The following is a 15,543-nucleotide window of genomic DNA, read 5'->3' as shown; positions in this document are numbered from 1 at the left end:
TGCCTTTCAGTACTCTATGGCCTTAGCCACCTCAGGACATGCTGTTCTATAATTTCTCCTCCTCTGAAATCATTTATTTCAGTTATCCATGACAATAATCACTCTGAATTTTTTCCTTAACTCTTACATTTTAATTAACACTAGGACTCTTATCAGCAGCTCATCCTGTCCCCTTGTTTTCCTTTCCAGCTTGGATTCCAAAGTGTAACACATCACCCTACCAGTATCTTCCATTCTTTGCTGTTAGCTTTCCATTTGTCAAGATGCCTCTGAATAATTCCAAATGTCAACCTTTTCTGAACCTACATCCAAGGTAATCCTATAAAGGGGTTGACAAACATTTTCTGTAAAGGATAAGACAGTAAAAATTTTAGGCTTTGAGGACCACATAGTTATCTGGGCCATAGTTATGGTAAAGCACCTATAGACAACTAATGGGAATGTTTGTGTTCCAGTAATATTTTATTTATAAAAAGAGGCCACTAGTAAGACTTGCTAAGTCACAGACTTGGCCAATCCCTGTTCTACCTTGGTAAGATGAAGAATATCTTATAGTTAGCAAACTGGTTATCACTATATAAGACTATTCATTTCAACAGGACTTTTAATCATGACTGTAAGTCCTACTAGTCACTATTTCAGTAGTATTCATCATAATATTCTGCAGCTATTTCAAACTTGATTCACTCCCCACTCATTCACTGCAGGTGATCTGATTTTTCAATTCAAATAGAAAATAGGAGCCACTCAATCAGAATGGCTTACCAACAAAACTACAAAACAATAACCCTGCTTCTACCTACCCTTTTTCCTTTTCACTCTTGTTATGCAAAAATGATTCCTCTCCATTCCAAAAATTAATTTCCCTACTTCTGTTCAGACCCTCTTCAGCAGACAGAAATCTCACTCTACAGATTACCTCCCAGGTAGCTATGAATTCTCTCCTTACTGGCTCACTCCAAATAGCACTGAAAGTTCAAATCTCTTATTTTCACACTTCCCCAAGATAAAAAAAAAAGAAAAAATTAAAACCCCAAATACCTTTCACCTTACATTCCCCTTAGTCTTCTTTCCTCCTCTGCAACATCTAAACTTTGGCTATCTTTAATTCCTTACCTTTTATGTATTTCTCAATTCACTGAAATCTTATTTTCAATGGTAGAAGTTTCACTACTGTATTCACACTACTATTCCAATATCATGGGTTATACGTAGACACAATATCTTTATTTTATTTTACCTAATTTCTCTGCAACATTCAACACAACTGACTACTCCACAGTCTTTAAAACAATCTCTTGGGCTAGGGTTGTGGTTCAGTGGTAGAGCGCTCTCCTAGCATATGTGAGCCACTGGGTTCCATCCTCAGCACCACGTAAAATAAAAGAAATATATATATATATATATATATATATATATATATATATATATATATATATATATCTTTCACTGGTGTCATATGCTCATAAGCTGTTAATTTTACTCTCTGGCTATTCCTTTCATTGCTTTTGCAGGCTTTGTTGTTCCTTTTTTTGTCCTATTAATTCTGAGTTCTGGTCGTGAGCTCTTCCAACTTCATTTCATTAAAAGAAAGCCTTATCTCTGCATTTTCATATAAACATTAGAATTAGCTACTCAATTTCCAAGATTCTGATTGGAATGAGTGATTCTAAAGATCACTTTGGGTAGCACTGGTATCTTCACAATTATTAACTTTCTAATTCTTGAATGTAGCATAGTTTATCATTTATTTGGGTCTTAATGTCTCTCAATAATATTTTATAACTTTCTGTGTAGAGTTGAAGTGGTCTTGTAAATTTCTATTCAATCTACTAGTAGATATATAATGATTTTTTATGTAATTGTGAATGGTATTAGTTTTGACATCTCATTTTATAATTGTTTGTGCCTGGAATTCAGAAACAATTGATCTTATATCCAACAACTCAGCTAAATTTATCCATACAAATTCTAATAGTTTGGCTATAGATTCTTTTGCATTTTTTATGTTCATAATCATATTTTCTTTGAATGACAGTTTCAATGTCTCCTTATCGATTCTTTTGCCTTTTATTTCCTTTGTTTGCCTTATTTAACTGGCTAAGACTTCCAGTACAATGCTGAACAGAGACAATAACATGATAATTCAATAGGAAAGTTTTCAAATTTTTACCACAAAAAAATTTGCTTACATTGTTAAAAAGTTTCTCTCTCTTTTTAAAATCAAATTAAAAGATGTCCCTTTTCCTCATTGATTAAGACTTTAAAATATTTGGATGTTTTTAGATGATCATGTAATTTTTTACCTTCATTCATTCTAATAACATGGTAAATTACATTAATTAGTTTTTGGATGCTAAAACAACTTTGTTTCTTAAAATAAAATAAATACCATTCAATTGTGATATATTATTCATTTTGTATGTTGCTAGAGTATATTTACTAACAGTCTGTTTAGGATTTTTGTGTGTGTATTTATAAGCCATACCAGTCAATTTCCCATATGATATCCACTGAAGTTTTGAAATCAAGGATGTGCTCACTTCATAAAATGAGTTTGCAAATAAATGTTCTTTCCCCCCACCCCCCTCCTTTATCATCTTGAGGTTGTTTTCTTTTTCCCCTTCAAGCTTCAGTATAGAACTGGTATTACTTATTTTTAAAATGCTTACAATAATTTATTGATAAAGGCATCATGACTTGGAGATGTCAGTCTGTCTCTATTGTCTGATTTTTGGTAGTTTCTGATTGGGTGCCAAAAATTATGTGTGAAAAATGAAAGACTCTATATAATGCTAACATCTTTAGAGAAGGTTCAATCTACCTTTGGTAGGAGGAGAGGTACAGATTATCTCAATTCAATCAGGGAACTGAGTTAATTTATAAACCTGATTTGCCATCTGTATACATTTTTAATTTTCTACTGTTGAGGTAAGGAATCACCATAATCTCAGTTGCTTGCACAAACACAAAATTTATTATCTGCTTACAGGCTAGAAGTATCATACGGGTCCCACTGGACTATAATCAAGGTGCTGGCAATGCTGCCTTCCTTTATGGAAACTCTAAGAGAGAACCCCTTTTCAACTTTGGCTTATGGTTCCATCATCTATCTTCAAAGTCAGCAATTTTATATTTCTCATACTATTCCATACTCTAATGCTCTTCCACTGCCTCCCTATTCTACTTTTTAAAATCCTTGTAATTATAGTGGACCCATCAGGATAATCCAGATAAATCTCCATATCTTATGGTCAGGTGATTAGTAAACTTAATTTCCCTAACATATTTAATAGGGTCTGCAGATTATGCCATAGAATCTTGGGAGGGAGGAGTTTTATTCTGCCTACCACAGGCACCATTTATCTTCTATTTGTACCCATTCTCAGGGTACATCCCTCCAGTTGCCCTAAGAGCCTGGGTTTCTATAGAACTCCTCATACTTAGTAAGTACTATATAGTAACATTTTCCCTCAGTACCATGTGAGTGGGGGAAATTGCTATTTTTAGCTTTATTTCTTTGTGGTTTTCTGTAGCATGATAGGCAATGACTCAAGGGGAAAAACCAGTGTCCAATATTAGGCTGACTTCTCTGTATCTCTCTTATTTATGTGATACTGACCTCTCAACATCTGGTTGACTGCTCTCTGCTCCAATTTCTGGCTCTCCAGTCTTATGAAATTGATTGAAGTCCCACTGGCTTCTCTGTCCCTTAAAAGCTATCTAATGTCTACCTTCTCAGTGTCTTGCCCCACATTAAGAAATGGTAAATGGCAAAAATGAAACCCAGCAGAAAGATGAATTCACTTCTATTAGCTTTCTTTTTCTTTAGGATCTATTGTCTAGGTCCTAGATTTCTTAGCAGGGCTTTTCTAAAGCCCTCTCATAAATCTAGTTTTTCCTCAATGGAGGTGCTGTTTTGGCTATAACATACTCCATTTTAGTCAGAAGGGGAAGTTCATGGCATTTATATAATCCTTAAAATATATTCTCATTTTCAATTCTATGTATTTATTATAAAAATGAATCCAGTCTTGCATGGTAGCACATGTCTCTAATCCCAGCAACTTGGGAGGCTGAGGCAGAAGGATTGCGAATTCAAAGCCAGTCTCGGCAACTCAGTGAGGCCCTAAGCAACTTAGTGAGATCTTGTCTCAAAATTTAAAAAATAAAATAAAAAGGGCTGGAGATGTGGCTCAGTGGATAAGCACCCAATTGGTTCAACCCCAGGTACCTAAATAAATAAATCCAAAATGATCAATGGTGTATTCTCTTCTAATATTACAGATTCAAAAAAGAAAACAACTATTTAGTTTGAGTAATTACAAGTATTTTCAGTCTGTATTCATTTATAAAACAATATTTGTTATTCAGATTGGAATAATGTTTATACTTCACAGTTTATTAGTTATTGATATGGGGTTGGTTACTTAGTTCATTGGTTATCCTTAAATTATTTATTCAATAGTTACACACAGCATTGGAATTAGTAGTATATAAAACATAATCCTTTCTTTGTGGAAGTAATAATTTAGAAAAACACAAGAGTATGAAAATGATACAAAATAGTACAATAATATTTGAAATAAGAATACAGAAAACAGTGCTATGAAGTTAAAATAGAAGATAATTAATATGGATTCCAGAAGCTAAAATCATTGACTACATGATAGAACTAGAGGAACCTTAGACATCATATAGATTGATGTTATAGCGCTTAATTTTTTAGTGGAAAAGACCTTTGCTAATTAATTAAATGACTTTACTTAGAGTAACATATCTAATAAGTAGCAGAAGAGGACTAGAACTCTGGCATCCTGAGTCCTGGTTCACCATAACTGTAATAAGAAATGTGACATTAAGGAAAAAGCTGCATAGAGAAGGAACTAAGGGTAGGGAATATTACATAATCTAGATGTGATTAGTGGACAGAGGCGGTCAATTTAGCTGTAGCAAACTATTTATTTTGAAGAACGGTAGAAGTTAGAGTTGATGGAACAAGGGGTGAAGTTATGGGTAACAAAATACCAGGCTGAGTTTAGACAATGGCAACCAGGAGAGGGTTTGCGCAGGGACATGATGAAACTGCTTTGTAATAAGATTACTTCTGGGGTAGAACTTACTGCTTTAATGAAGGAAGAAAAGTAAGGCAAAGAAACCAATAAGGAGTTTTTAGTAGTATAGATGTACAGTGAAGTATGAGAGATTTTGAGGGAAGACTTGTCAAGATTTTATGATTAAATGGATGTGAGAGATAATGTTCAGTTTGGAACATGTTAAGTTTGAGGGGATGACACTATTTAAGTAAAGAAAGTTCTATAGACAGGTAGAGAAATAAGGGTCTAGAACTCAGTGAAGATTAGCACTAGAAATTTAAATTTGCTTACCACAGAAATGATTATCACTATCTACCTTAATAAGCTATAATATAAATAATTCTTTTAAGCTTTTAGATTGATAGTTGAAAAAGTCCAATTTTCTTCTTTAGATCACAAGAACACAGTAGTTTTCAAACAATAAAAATAACAGCCAACAGGTTTTGAGTATTTACACATATGCTAGGCACTGTTCTAGATACTTTACATACATTGGCTTATTGAATCCTTAAATCCATACTATAAGGTGCCATCATTACTCCTATTTACAGATGGGGAAACTGAGAAACACAGAAGTTTGGACATTTGCCCAGTGTCATACAGCTAGTCAGCAGCAGAGCCAGGATATAAATTCAAGTAGTCTAGCTCCCTTTAACCACTCCACTGCTTTTACATAGAACATGCAAGACCCCTTAGCACACAGTCACATGAAAATGCTTTAGGATTAAATTCTTCATCTACAGAGCATCTTCAGAGAGGTTTCATTGTACTTACTTGTAATGTATTTGTGTCCCATACTTTCAGAGTTTTATCAAATGAGCTTGATGTGAACATTCCAGTGTCATGAGGATACCACTGAACAGTCTCCACACTGTACTTGTGAACATCAGGATGATTTCTACAAAACAGTAATCAACATTTAGAAATAACATGAATTTCAAAACTGAGACTATATTAACCACAAGGAACAGTCTCAGGTAAGATTAAATGAATTGTTACAGCTACACATCTATATGCCTGTGACCTGCCTGTACAGCATAAGGAAAGAAGAATGTTCAGGCATCTCTAGATTCAAGCTTCCATGGTATAACATGGAGGTCTGCCTCCTCCTAACATTCAAAATATGTGCAACTTCCTATTGTTGTATTATGTACAGTCTGGAGGGATCGGCTAGCTATACTGGACTTCTTCCATCTTGGTACAGGCAGTGGTTTGTCCTTACTAGAAGAGATCTCTTTTGGTTTTGGATTTACGTTTCTCGAGTTACCTTCTATCAGTACTACCATTTTTAGAATCGAATGCCTCATACACATGCATGGTATCCCACACAATATTGCTTCTTATTAAGGAACTTACTTTATAATAAAAAGACTGCAATTAGTGGATGGCCACAGGATTCACTAATAACTTATGTAACACATTACCCATAGAAGCATCATCAAAGATTCAGTTATTGATGTTATGCAACAATACAGCAGGTAGTGCTGGCCTGAAGAAGTCAGTCCATGCTCTGAACTAGTAATCAACACACTATGTGTATTATCCTATTGAATCTTAATTCAAGCAAACTGGCTGTTAAAGAGACTTACGAGACAATGAAGGACATCTAAACACTGACTAGATATTTACTACCAGGAATTATTGAGTGAGACTGAGGTTATGCTTACATAAAAATCTTTGTGTTTCAAAGATACATGAAAACAAATAGATGAAAAGTTTTCTAGGATTTACTTCAAAATAATCCCAAGGGTGGACAGGTATGGGGTAGATTGCTTCCTAATGATAGTTGTTGAGCTGGGTTATGGGACACAATTCATTATATTATTTGCTACTTTTGTATACATGAAAAATTTCTTACAACAAAACAAACAAAAGTTAACAGAAGACTACTGCAACCTCATGCAGACAGAACCACTGCGGGCTCTGATTTCTAAGGTGAAGGTCTGCATCCCAATACTGAACATCTGTGGTGCCAACTGAAGGAAAGAGAACATAAAGCAAAGTCACAAATGCTAGCTCAGGCCTTAAAACAGCTGTAAAAATACAAAGACTGTACTATCTACCCATATTTCCGTACATTCTCTGTTATATATATACTTATATATTTCAACTAATTTCCCCTTGCTTCTTTTACCTCCATTATTTTACATAGGTTAACTATATAATCAAGTCCATAGAATATATAACACTAATATAGGGCCATATAATGATAGTGGAAAATCAGATATTACCTTGAGCTGGAGCTGGATACGACACTAAATACATTCAGGATCATAACTCTTTGTGGAAGAGAATGATTCTTTGGTTTTATAGTGAACAGTGCATTGGGTTAGAGTGGAACTTCTTTTTAAAAAGGGTAAGTATGGGAAGAAAGATGTAAATGGATGTTGGGCAGTCAAATAGGTGAATGGTAGTAGATATGCACCCTTTTCCATGGATTCTAAGCATTCAAACTCTTCCTGTTTGGGGGAACCCCTTTGTTTTGTTGAAAAGCAAGGTCTTGCCTTTTGTTACAGAAAGCAAAGGATTCCAGATTTCTGTTTTCTCCCTTGATGTTGGCATCAAGGGCAAGGATATGTGTCCTGGGTTTTATCAAGTCTACTTGAGATTCTAAAACTCAAATTACTAATACAAATCCCCAGGAGAGTTAGCCATTAATCATATCTGTGGAATTGAGTCAGTGTTGGCAACATATAGCAAAACCCAAACTAACTTGTTCCTCTGGTATGATTTTTTTTTTAAGAGAGAGTGGGGGGGGGAGAGAGAATTTTTAATATTTATTTTTTAGTTTTCGGCGGACACAACATCTTTGTTTGTATGTGGTTCTGAGGATGGAACCTGGGCTGCACGCATGCCAGGCGAGCACGCTACCGCTTGAGCCACATCCCCAGCCCAACTGTTTTAAATAAAACAAATCTTTACTATAATAACACATAACATCACAAATAAAAGCTAATTTATATTTTCAATGTAAATTTTAAAATAAGACAAAATACCATATTATTCTCTTATTATGTGTGATTTATTATTCACATTTAATAAAAACTTTGATAAAGGAATCTTTTTAGTGCTGAAAAACAAACATATTAAGCATACAGATAATATCAGAAAATGGTCTAAGCCACATAAAATATGATGAGTTTTATTTAAATCATTTTTTAATAATTAGATTGTTAACATTCCTAGTGTAAAGATGAAATATGAATTCATTTTGTAAAGATGCTCATTATATGCCCATACTCAAATTCAAAGTCATATGTTTAAGATAGGGTTTGAACCCAAGAATAAAGTCATAATAAAACAATACAGTGACCCACAAAGCATTTACTTTTGTTACATACCAAAAAATCAGATCATAGTCCACAAAAAAAATTATATGGCATATTATATTTCATATATTTCATGCAATTTTGCTATATAACAATGTTAAAATGTTAGCTAAGATAAAGATAAAAAATAAATCAAAGTAATATAACATCATACACTTTGGAATTTAGATATGTATGTTTAAGTGTGAGGGTGGGAGTGAGTGTAAATGTTGCCTATGCCTGTGCCTCCTAAAAATCAAGTTCCAGAGTATTTGAGGTGATACCTTGTTCTTTTACTGCTTTTTCACTTATAGTTGTTTTTATAGTTTTCAACATGCTTTTCAAAAAATATTTCATTTATCACAGAAACTTTGTAAAAATGACAGGGAAGTGTAATTAGCTCTAAACCAAAATAATCTGAACCTGAGAGAGATGACTTTTGAGTCATTTAAGCGTGTATTTCTAAAGTGAAGCACCAGACACAGAAACAACTGTCAGTCTCATAAACATACATGAATTTCAGAGCCTATAATAGTGCGTTTGAAACAGCTTTAATACAGACGTGTTGCTGATGTTAATGTATCTGAACTTTGTCCTCTCAGAAGCATTTTCTCAGTACCAATTCCTTCTTTTAATGCAAAGTTCTGCTCAGATAAATTTTATGAGACAAAATTAAATGCTCATTATGAAAAAACTACCACACAGCCACAAAAGTTTATTAGATTCTTAAAAACAATTTTCACTAGAGATGACAAATAGAAATGTTTATATGTTAAGCATCTTTAAGTAGAGACAAAGGAATAGTGTATGGGTGTCTCTGTATGTTTGGTGAGGGAGTATATGCATATTTGTTATGTCTAGCTCTTCATTTTTTTTAAAAAATTCCTTCTCATTTTTGCAGTATTGGAAATTGGACCCAGGGCCTCACACATGCTATGCAAGTGCTCTACCATTGAGCTATATCCTCAGTCCTATATCTAGTTCTTAATATTTTTATTTCACTAGTATCAGCTGAAACAAGCCTACTTTATGTTTATAATTAGCTGAAAGACTCCTAATTGAATCTTACATTAAATGGTACTAAAAACTGTAGTTATTTAGATGTGCTCTGTAAGTAAAGGGAAAAAAAAAAAGACAATCAAAATGTTTTTAAGCTGGGCATGGTGGTACATGCCTGTAATCCCAGCAGCTCAGGAGGCTGAGACAGGAGAATCCCGAGTTCAAAGCCAGCCTCAGCAATGGCGAGGCGCTGAGCAACTCAGTGAGACCCTGTCTGTAATAAAATACAAAATATGGTTGGGGATGTGGCTTAGTGGTTGAGTGCCCCCGAGTTCAATTCCCAGTACCAAAAAAAAAAAAAAAAAAAAAAAAAAAAAAAGTTTTAAAAAAAGGTCTGTATTTGAATTTCAGTTATTTTCAAGAACATATCAAGGGATATCCACGTAAATATGTCATTTGAACAATTTACTTGAGCCATTCATATGACTACTATTTCCATGCTTTACATTTGGTGCAAAAAATACCCAACTGTTTACAAACTCTTGTATCAGATTTTTAATACACACCTGCCGATGGAACATACTGCTTTACATGTGTAATAAAGTTGTCTGCTGGAGTTCTCAAGGTCATAAAGTACAATCACACCATCTGAACCACCTGATAACATGCTGATAACAAAAAAATTCATATTAATTCATTATTTTATGTATTTCTTTTATTTAGGAGAACTGTATATCTCTGAAAATTGATCTGCAAATACTCAAATGTATTAAGATCATATTTAATTCTTACTAACTCAAGACTTCAATAAACTTAATTTTCTTAAAATGTGTAAAAGAATAAATAAATACAAATTCAATTTTGTGATCATTTAATCTTTATCTTCAGGATTCCAAAAAAAAGAAAAGATGGAGGAAATAATATGGCAAAGGATATTTCTTACTAAAAAAGTAAAATATTATGAAGCTGTTTCAAATGCCCTAATTACAACTGTGCTAAATGAAAATGTATCAAAACAGACCATTTATTACCGATTCTAGCTATAGGAGCTTGGGTACATTAAATCACCTGTCTAAGTCTTTCAACATTTGTAAAAACACTGGGAATTTCACCTAAATCACAAATTTGATGTAATGATAAAATACCAAATTTCTTTTTTTCTTCTTTTTTATTTGAAGGGGGATTACAGGGATTAAATCAAGGTTATTTTACCACTGAGCTATATCCTCATCCTTTTTTGGAAACTACTATAAAAGAAATTTGGGTTCTGTGTGGTGATGCATGCCTGTAATTTCAGTGACTCAGGAGGGTGAGAAAGAAAAATAGCAAATCTGAGGCCAGCTTTAGTGATTTAGCAAGAGCCTGTTTCATAGTAAAAAAAAACAAAAAGGACTGGGGATATAGCTCAGTGGTAGTTTCCTTCCTTCTCTTATGAATGTATACATTAAACTTCAACTGGGCAACTATGTAATGCAGCCTGTTAATACAATTAAATAAGATAGGCATGGTTCCTGTCCTCATGGAGTTACAATGTAGTAGGACAGGTAATAGACATCCTCACATAAATTATTAGTTGTAAGACACTGGGGTAATAACTTATTTTTATTCTAGTTTGAGGATTCAAGGACTGTTTGCAGACCATCTGATTGTAATTTTCAACTGGCATCTAAAGAAGAAATTAGAGTTAGCCAGACAGGTATATGAAAGTAACAATTCAGGCTCATTCAGAAACTGAAAGAAGGATGTGCCACTGGAGAAGTGTGGGAGATGAGAGTGTATGAGATGAGAGGTCAATGGGGGCAGACAACTTGGAGCCTTATTTTTGAGAGTAAAAGATAGTGACAAAATGTTTCTGGAAACATTTACCTCTTTCAATCAGGTTTATTACATTGGTAGAACCTAAAAACTATTCTATTCAAAAGCTTTGTAAAACAATTTCTAAAAAAGTAAAAGTAACATATAAACATATACACTAAAACCCTTTATATTGATTGAATTTAGCTTTTAAAATAAATTTTAAAATATTATTCTTGATACTTCATATACTTTAATCAGTTTCTTGCCTTTACCTGTCCTTAAAAATGTGCTACTTACATATTTTTTGAATTAGGCACTTTTCAGTATAGTCTTATTCTTTTATAACACTGCCTGAAATCATCTTTGAATGTGAAATTGTGCTACCTTTAATTAACTTTCCTGAGGCTTAATATTTTCAATTTTGATAATAATAATAGGTAGAATATGGTAAATTCAGAGAAAATTCTGCAAAATGGAGAATATTCTTGATTCTTCTTTTATATACTGAAATATGTCTTTTTACATCTTTTCATGTACCTTTTTTTTTCTTTCCCAGTACTGGAGATTGAACCCAAGGGTACTCCACTACTGAGTACATCCCCAGCCCTTCTAATTTTTTATTTTGAGACAGGGTCTTACTAAGTTGTTCAGGCTGCTTAAACTTGCAACCCTCCTGCCTCTACAAATGTGTGTGGCATTAAAAAAAAAACAAAAAACAAAAAACAAAAAACAAGATAAAACTCTCTTCAAGGGAGTTTCTCTATTTTATGCCTCCTTGGAAGCAAATCTAAATATTGCAAAATCTTAGACATTCCGAATTTTATCTATTATTATTCAAAATATAAATTTACCCAACTAAAAAGGAGACCACAAAAGACTATTCTCAAACTTCCAAAAAATAAAGATCTTTCCCAATCACAACTCTATCCTTTTTTCTCCTTTCCAAAGTAACTCATTATGATGAATTCTAGCACTTGTTGCCTTTTTTTCTGCATATCATCACTCAAGAGTATACCCATTAATACTAGTTTTACTTTTTTTAAAAAAAATTAAATATTTACCTTTAATATGGGTCTCCAATTCACCTTCCCTCCCATCTATTTTTGCCCTTTCTTGCAATTTATTGAATAAACCAAATCAGTTACCTGCAATTTCTAGCCTAAATTTTGATGACCGAATTTAGGTACGAATTGAAAATGATCTTTATCTGTCACTGATCTTTGTTGTGATATGATATTAGATACCAAACCAATACCTAAATCCACAAATTTATATGCTTACATAAAGTCTTGCTATTCATCAATAGTATCAATCATTATGTTGCTGCCCCACTAGTCATTCTGGTTGTCTGATTTCATCTCTGACAGATTCCTAAAGAAGTGCTATGTCCTTATTAATAATGTCTTTTCATACTTGTAAATCAGTTTTGCTAGATTAAAAACTTCTTAAGCATCTTAAGATAAAAATAACTTGTTATTTTAGCATAAAATTCCAAGTCAAAGTCCAGTTATAGCTTTCCTCCTTATATATAGTTTCATATCTTATTTATAAGTAAAAAAAAGTTTTCTTGAATTTTAGGGTTTTTAAAAATTTGTTCTTATATAAGACAGCAGACTGTATTTTTTTTTTTAAAGAGAGAGTGAGAGAGGAGAGAGAGAGAGAGAGAGAGAGAGAGAGAGAGAGAGAGAGAGAGAGAGAGAGAATTTTTAATATTTATTTTATTTTTTAATTCTCGGCGGACACAACATCTTTGTTGGTATGTGGTGCTGAGGATCGAACCCGGGCCGCACGCATGCCAGGCGAGCGCGCTACCGCTTGAGCCACATCCCCAGCCCAGCAGACTGTATTTTGACATATGTTTATAGAGTATAATTTCCCATTCTTCTAGTTGTACATGATGTGGAATTACATTGGTCATGTATTCATATAGTAATGTCCAATTCATTCTATCTTTCCAATTCCTATTCCCCCTCCTTTCCCCTTCATGTATTCCAAAATACTTATATTCTTCCCTACCCCCACCCCGCTTATTGTCAGTTAGCATCCACATATCAGAGAGAAAATTCAGCTTTTGTATTTTGGGGGTATTAGCTTACTTGAATTTTAGTTTTAATATTTATTCTATTCTCTTGATTTGGTTTTCTTCTCTGGGAACTTATATGTATGCTGGATCTTCTTGGCCTGCATTCTCATATGAAGATACCTTTTAAATCCTTTTCCTTATTTCATTTCTTTTTAAATTTTTTCTCCTTTCCTCCTTTATTTCATGTATTCATTTGCTTGTGTTCCAATGCTTTCGTCTTCATTTTTGAAATTCTTTTATTTCTAATTTTTCTTCAGTTTGATCATCTCATTTCTGTTTTTTTAATTGATGTAATTCTCTCATATAGATTTTAAAATGACTTTTGGTCAGCTTTGAAATATTTACTTATTATTATGGTCTGTGTTATGACAACACTTTTCAGGCATTGTCAGTTATGGCACTACTCTACTTATTCTCTTTGCTCTTAAATAATTTTGCACGAAACTTGATTTTAATGCTATTCTTTTGTTCATTTTATAAAATTAATTTTCTTAAGCCTTTAGAATGGAAGTTTGGTTTAGAATAATGTTTAAATTTTGTAACATCCTCTTTTACCCCCTCCCCTTTGGTAAGATGTTAAAAAATGGGAGGTTATTTTCAGAGCCTTCTTGGTTCTGTTCACTTAAAAATTTTATTTGGATCATCGTTTCCCTTGATTTCTATTGTCCCTGTACTGTTCAATTTGGATTCTATTCGAAGAAACTTCTCAGTGTAGGGTTCTGTTCTGGAGAGTTCTGTATTTTGACCTGTTAGCTCTTTGGAGCAATTATAAAGCCCAGACTGCTTTACCTCCTTCTGATCTTACTATGGATCCCCTGAATTTACGCACAATTTACATACAAATGAAGTATGCCATGCTCTTCCAGATTCAGCACTGTAATTGAATTGGCTTGCTAAGCTTTCAACCTACCCACTAGTCTATTTGGACTTACAACATGCCCCATTATTTTTTACTGACCCCCAACCCAGCCATGGCATAAATGCTGACACCACACAGTCTTGTATAGTTACCAGTGGTTTTTCCCCCACATATTCACATTTTGGGATTTATAGGGATACTTCATGACCAGGTTTTGATACAAATATTATAAATGTTTTTTTGGCATTTTATCACTGAATATGTCGATTAAAAGATTATCTGATTTTGAACAAAATACAAACACAGAGCAGTGCTACTTAATATGCTCTCATAAAACAAATATATAGCTTTCTTCACTGAGAAGGTCTTGCTAAAAAAAGAAAAACAAACAAATAACAATAAAACTTATCTCTTTTAAACTGTTTGTTTAGTGATGTAGGAAACTTACATTCTGGTGTAAGCTCCTTGTGTCTTGTTGTAAACCAGTTATGAATAGTTGATGAACTAGCAGCATGCACTGATTTATAGACTTGTTTAAAAATAATTCATCAATTTGTAGAATAATTAGGTTTAAAAGTAGTTCCTCAAAGGTTCAAAGAGTTCTCAAATCTAATTGATTATGTGCAGCATGGCAAGACAGAAAATTGTGTCATGCTTAACTTTAAAACTATTTGATGTTATTAACTTTATTAAGAAACACTGAGTGATTCACTTACTCTAATGGCACATATGAAGAAAAATTTGTATACTTAACAACTAGAGAGTTACCACAATGTGTGCCACAACTAATTCCAAAAATATTTCTGCTGTATGAAGCAGAAATATTTCAACTTTGTGAAACTTAGTTTTTAACTATGGCATTGCAAGTGTATCATGTATCATCAATGTAAAACAATTATTTTTAAAGTTGAACTTAGCTGAATTTAAATGGCTTTTATGTCAGTTGTTTTACTTTTGTTAGAATGGCGTCTGGAAGTTTTCTTTTGATTTTATTATTTGGATGAAAATACTGAACCATTACCATTAAGTGACTTTATAATTGAAGTATTTGATGGCACTAACATTATTTACTTAACTGTTAGATGAATATAATCAATTTAGAAGAATTTAGAAGGTATAAAATAAAATTTAAGCTTCTGACTGATTGTCAGTCCTAGCACAAATGGTGAAACCATATAGTCTTATAGTTATCAGTGTTTGTTCCCACATATTCATATTTTGGGTTTATGGGGATACTTCATGAACAGTTTTTGATATAAATGCTATATAATGGAGTAATATGCAAATGTAAGAGTAATATGCAAATATATCTTCTGCAGCTGAAGCTGTTAAAATGTAATTTTTGATTTTGGGGGGGGGGGGTACCAGGGATTGAACTCAGGGGCACTCCACTACTGAGCC

At 33.3% G+C, this 15,543-nt stretch overlaps 1 protein-coding gene across 7 annotated transcripts in view; it reads right to left on the bottom strand.

Annotated features, from left to right (window-relative positions):
- ERCC8 (ERCC excision repair 8, CSA ubiquitin ligase complex subunit) overlaps positions 1-15,543 on the bottom strand; it is a 48,817-nt gene that overhangs the window by 23,518 nt on the left and 9,756 nt on the right. The window contains exons 2-4 of one of the 7 annotated variants that reach the window (XM_081291860.1): positions 9,970-10,071; positions 6,993-7,072; positions 5,871-5,994 (exon numbers count right to left, since the gene is read on the bottom strand). In XM_081291860.1, the coding sequence (XP_081147986.1) occupies positions 5,871-5,994; positions 6,993-7,072; positions 9,970-9,984 (219 nt within the window). In that variant the 5' untranslated portion in view covers positions 9,985-10,071. Of the gene's footprint in view, positions 1-3,622; positions 5,842-5,870; positions 5,995-6,992; positions 7,073-9,969; positions 10,072-15,543 lie in introns of those variants that run through there. The other 6 variants (XM_081291861.1, XM_081291858.1, XM_081291859.1 and 3 more) reach the window with 6 other exon arrangements.

This window comes from Spermophilus citellus (assembly GCF_964194105.1).
Source record: "Spermophilus citellus genome assembly, chromosome: 1".
NCBI lineage: Eukaryota > Metazoa > Chordata > Mammalia > Rodentia > Sciuridae > Spermophilus > Spermophilus citellus.
This window is presented reverse-complemented; position numbering and strand designations above follow the sequence as displayed.